Source organism: Mytilus trossulus, chromosome 5, assembly GCF_036588685.1.
Source record: "Mytilus trossulus isolate FHL-02 chromosome 5, PNRI_Mtr1.1.1.hap1, whole genome shotgun sequence".
Classification (NCBI taxonomy): Eukaryota; Metazoa; Mollusca; class Bivalvia; order Mytilida; family Mytilidae; genus Mytilus; species Mytilus trossulus.
In genome coordinates, this window is record NC_086377.1 from 14,905,322 (window position 1) to 14,911,321 (window position 6,000).

Consider the following 6,000-nt stretch of genomic DNA (forward strand, 5'->3'; position numbering starts at 1 on the left):
ATAATTCGTGCCAATCTTAATTAAAATAATAGGGTATTCATTCAATTTACACAACGCCAGCACAAATTCACTAAATACAGTGTTCATTTGATGAAATCATAATCTTTCAGTCAGTTTAATTGAAGTCTGGAGCTGGCATGTCAGTTAACTGCTAGTAGTCTGTTGTTATTTATGTATTATTGTCATTTTGTTTATTTTCTTTGGTTACATCTTCTGACATCAGACTCGGACTTCTCTTGAACTGAATTTTAATGTGCGTATTGTTATGCTTTTACATTTCTACACTGGTTAGAGGTATAGGGGGAGGGTTGAGATCTCACAAACATGTTTAACCCCGCCGCATTTTTGCGCCTGTCCCAAGTCAGGATCCTCTGGCCTTTGTTAGTCTTGTATTATTTAAAATTTTAGTTTCTTGTGTACAATTTGGAAATTAGTATGGCGTTCATTATCACTGAACTAGTATATATTTGTTTAGGGGCCAGCTGAAGGACGCCTCCGGGTGCGGGCATTTCTCGCTACATTGAAGACCTAAGGGTGACCTTCTGCTGTTGTATTTTTTTATTTTGGTCGGGTTGTTGTCTCTTTGAAACATTCCCCATTTCCATTCTCAATTTTATTTTATCGGGAAATATCTCTATCTTGATCTGTTGATGTGTTTTGTGTTTTATTTATGTTTTTTTCCACCATTTTTTTAATCTGTTTAAATGTGTTTTTTTCTGCATTCCTATGCTATTGGCTATACTTTATTATCTTTGTTTGTCTCTCACGCACCTGAATGATAAATAAATTCGAATACTGTATTTTGGGAGCGTCTTGTTTATATTGCTTGAAAATCATACATGTATCACCAAAGGTTACTTTGGTAAAATTTGTTTTGTTTTCATTTTATCCAAGAAAATGTATTTGTAACAATCTAAACTCATGGCAAAATGATGGTAAGTAATATTAAAGCTGGACAACATCATATCGAGGTTCAAAACTGCATGTTTCCGTTGTTATATACATTTTTAACATGTTTGTAATTGACGATTTCTGATTACAATTGAAACACCAAACAAGGGCAATATCCAAATGCAATCCTAGCTATATTGAACGTTTAGAAACAAACAAAAAACAAAATAATGATTATTGATAAGACAATAATATAATATCAAATGAAAATAACAATTTAACCACATCTCAATGAATAGTTTAATTGGTTAAAAAATGACAAACTGTTTTCATTTCTATTTCTTCGGATCAAACTTGCCTCGTTTTGTATCCACTAAAATGTTCGGAATATTTCAGTCTCTCAAATCGCATCGATAGTCTTCAAACGTTTATCTTATCAAGATTTGTTTTGTTTAAAAAAGATCTACAACGTCTTATGTGTTTATAGCACTCGTGTGGATGAATTAGGAGATAACTGTATTGTATTTCAAGCTCCGACGGCATCAATTGAGGATTTGATGGTCGCAAATTAAGTTTTCTGGCGACGCGTTAGCGGAGACATTAAACGGGTATTTCCGACCATCAAATCCACAATTGATGCCGTCGGAGCTTAAAATACAATATTGTTATCTCCATTTTAATGAAACTGACAGAAAACAACGTTAAAACATGTATGCCGTCTGCGCTTGCGCGTACTTTCCATAGCATCAATTGACGTAAATAAGTGACGTTATCCAATCAAAATGAACGTTACAAACGTTGTTGCATTAGAATAACTGATGTTAACCGCTAAATTAAATTCAATGTCATGAAATATATGTTCTTTATTCTCTTCCTTCCCAGGACATCATGTCGTTGTGTCGGGCGTTAAAGATCCTCTTCTTACTTATGTTTGGTAATGGTCTCAGAAAATTTGGTGACTATAGTCTTAACTTTCTGTTCAACTCATTTCTGACAGACACAAAGGATTTGTCGAACCAGCATTACAACTCCACGTTTTAGGTCTCCATATATATGTTGATGAGAGTTACTCCTCGTCCAAATCAAAACTATCCCACAGCATTTTGTTGTGACCTTTCTTCGTCTTAGCATCTATAGTTATCACAAGTCCTTGTTTTTTTAACATTGTGATTGTTGCTTTACATTTTGAATGCATGGCATAAACTAGCGCTGTTCTTCCTTCGTTGTCTGTTGCATGTATGTTAGCTTTGTTCTCCAGTAGTTTCTGAATTACATCAAGCTTTGGGTTGATACCATCTTCAAGTGCTTCAAATTTACACGCCAGCATCAGTGGCGAAATACCCTTGTTAGACGAGAACTTCACGTCGTGTCCTCCTTGCATCAAAATGGTTGCCAATTTAAACTTTCCGGATTTCAATGCCTTCATCAGCCTGTTTTCCATTCTCAATGTAAAGTGCATAGTTACAAGATTCTGGTAGTGTTTTATTTAGAAATGAATTTTATATCTGTCGTCAATGCTTTATAGTACCCTGTTAAATAGCATTGAATTGACGAAAGGTTAGTCACAACGTCAGCCCAGATAAAATTGTGTGTTGGCTAGATGTCTTTGACTCCGTTGTGTGATGTACGGTATCTAACACAGGAAGGCAATCGACCTTAAGGTTTATTATTCCTTTAAATAACAGTTATTGAAAGTCATTTATTTCAACGAAATTTCCCAGTTTAACCTTGATTATTTCATGGAATTTATATTAACATTCTCGAAGGGAATCAAATTGATAATCCATGTTTGAAAGTAACATCTAAGAATAATTTACACTCATAATATCAAATGCGCACGTATTTAAATATTGTTTAAGTCAACTGGGACGACTAGTATTACTTGAAATATTTTATTTGAATGCAATTGTGTATGTACATTATACGAAGGGATCACATCTAACATTTCAGACGGTATTCATTATTAAAGTTTATTTCCTGTTTCTATCATCGTCAACTATTTGTAATGGTCTGTGTCAGAACTGGCGAAACTTTCATCTATACATTCTTACCTGAACATCATATTAAAATTCTGCACTATCATTTATTTAAGTTAGATCACCAGTATATATTTTTTGAGAAAGATTTTTTTTATAATTTGCCAAAATGAAGGTTTTACTATGTTCTTTTCAAAAATTTAGTAAAACGTATGGGTCACCGTGCTATTTTTCAAGTTATGAGTCGTTGAAAATTGCTAAAATTTGGTTTGTTTGTTCATGAAAAAACACATTAGTGTGTAAACAAAAAATTCTATGAGATAGAATTTTGAAATAAATTTTGAGAAGAAAGGTTTCATAATAAGTTTTAAGAAAATAAAAAGAAAAAATGGTGTCACCGAACTTGTTTTCTTGTAAAAATAAAAAAAATTCCTATTAGCCCAGTATAAATTTTGTACTAAAAGAGTTATCTCCCCTTAAATGGCTCATTTGAAACATGATTTTTAACAAAACAAATTATATTTGATAAAATATTTTGTATAATAAGATTAATTAACAAGTTTCCCTAAATAGAAAAATAACAGTCTAACCATTGAATTGCAAATCTGTCTCCAAATTTGCAGATTTAGACAAATAACTAGACCGATTTTGTACTGTGATTGTACAATCCAAGATGGCGGTATACCATCAATCTACCTTAAGTCAAGTTCATTCTTTCAGACTTACTGCAGTTTATTTAATATTGTTGAAAAAACTCGCTTGTAGTCACAAAGCGATGATCATAATCAGTACGTTGTCAGAAGTTTTTAACAGTGACATAACAGTTCTCAATTGACTACAAGTCATTTGTCTGAAAAGAAGTAATAAATTAACCGCCGTGAATACATATATAAGCCTGCAAACTACCTGAAAGACTGTAAATGGCCTGTAAATATATTATTCAGTTTTTAAAACGCAGTTCAGTTCAAAATGACTGTTTCGGAAAAAAGTTAGTATACTATTGACGCATACACTGAATGAACAAATTCTTTATACTACATCTTATTTTTTAGAATAAGGTGTTCTTCATTTTTAAATTGCAATTGACTTGCTTATATTTCAAAAGCATAAACGTAATGCTGGCGTCAAACATGGGTGTATATACCAACGTACAACAGACGTATAGAGAACATTTAAGGCAGGTGCACGCAAGAGGAATGATAAGGTTTTGTTAGACGTGTGTTGCATAAGTTTGAAGTACGTCGAAATTCAAAGGTGAACGTTTTAACTCCAAAAATTATTTATGCAGCGTTTACTTTTTTCATCTAGCTCTAGCGTTTGTCAAACATATTTCCGTTCCCTACAACGCACATTACAAGCCCGTTCAAAACGTGACAGATACATTGTAAGTGTGAGATAGGCTTAGGGCATGTTGTATCCGCCTCAAGAACGTTCGACTTTTATATGGACTTTTACTTGTACGTATGTAGGGTGTTTTTGTAACGTAAGCCTGGCGTACTTTTGGTGCTCCGTGGATGCATACAATGCTTATGTGTTAAAGTATCAAAAACGTATTCTGACATTAAACAAAATTTGCTCTGAAATTTATATAGTGTTATTTGTACTTGAATTTACAAGATCATCATGATCATGTGAATCCAGAATTAGAAGTAGTACAAACAACAACCTTGAGAATGGAAATGAGGTAATATTTAAAGAGACAATCAAACGACACAAGAGCAAATAACAATCTGAAAGAATTTGAATCCTACAGAATATTTCATTTTCTCAGCCTGTTGCAAGTGTATCTAGTAATACATTATATATGTTATATAAAGATGTATTTCGTTGGTTGCATATTTTTACTGCCTTCTTAAAATGCATAAAGATTATAAAAACTTTCAAATTATTTATGAGAAAAACTACTAGGAGTTTAGTTTTATTAAAACAAGACAGATTCCAAATAAACACGTAAAAGTTAAAATCACAAATATACTGAACTCCGAGAAAAAGGCCTAACGGAAAGTTTCTAATCAAATGTCAAAATCTAAAGTTTAAACACATCGCACGAATGGACAACAGCTGTCATATTCCTGACTTAGAACAGTCAATTTCCTATGTAGAAAATGGTGGATAAAAACTTGTTTTTTATGTAACTAAACCTCTCACTTGTATGACAGTCGTATAAATGGTCGATGACTAATCTCTGTGTGTATACTTTGAAAATTGAAATCATGTATACAGATTCTGATGTTCAAAATGATCCATGTAGAATATCATGTTCAAATTGTTCATTTGAGTCATTAATGCATCGATGACACTTACTCGTCATCTAAGTCAAAACTATCCCAGATAATTTTGTTGTTACCTTTGCTTCTATTGATTTTGGCATCTATTGTTATTACAAGTCCTTCTTTTTTTAACATTTGTATTGTTGCTTTACATCTGGAATGCATGGCATACGCCAACGCTGTTCGTCCTTTGTTATCTTTTGCATTTATGTTAGCGTTCTTCCCCAAGAGTGTACAAATGATATCAAGCTTCATGCTAATATTATTTTCACATGCTGCAAATTTACAAGCAAGCATCAACGGTGAAGTCCCAGAATTTGTACAAAAGTTTAAGTCATGTCCACCATTTATTATGATTCTAGCTAATTTAAAATCCCCTAGCTCTAGTGCTCGCATCAGCCTGTTTTCCATTTCTATTTATTGCACAAGACAGTAAAAACAGTTAGGTGATGATCACTTACGATAATCTTTGGAAAGAAAATATACGTTTCTCATCAATGCTTTATAATACTTTGAAAAGTGTTAATTAACATTACCCTGAACGCAAGGCCGGTCAACAGGATGTATCTAAGAGGTGTGTTAATTGATTTGACGTCATTTTATTCTGTTGATTGACGTTAAAGAAGACACCAATAATTGAAATCAACCTTTGCAGCGTTAATTCATTTTTTTCAAAACGCCTCCATGTTTGGAGACGTTGCATATTGCATTCACCTTTTTTTATGATTTCACATACATGTGTTAAGGTTATAAGAGTTTCCACCTGCATACACACATAGCATATGCTGAGCTTCATAAAAAAGTGTTGAATTTTTTTATCAATGCAATGCCACATATCAAATCTGAAGAAAACAAATCCACAT

At 32.9% G+C, this 6,000-nt stretch overlaps 1 protein-coding gene across 1 annotated transcript; it reads right to left on the bottom strand.

Moving 5' to 3' along the window:
* Positions 1–5,167: 5,167 nt before the first annotated feature.
* LOC134717642 (ankyrin repeat domain-containing protein 34C-like) lies at positions 5,168–5,548 on the bottom strand. The gene has a single exon (XM_063580136.1). The coding sequence runs from the start codon at positions 5,546–5,548 to the stop codon at positions 5,168–5,170; it is 381 nt and encodes a 126-aa protein (XP_063436206.1).
* Between the last annotated feature and the right edge of the window lie 452 nt (positions 5,549–6,000).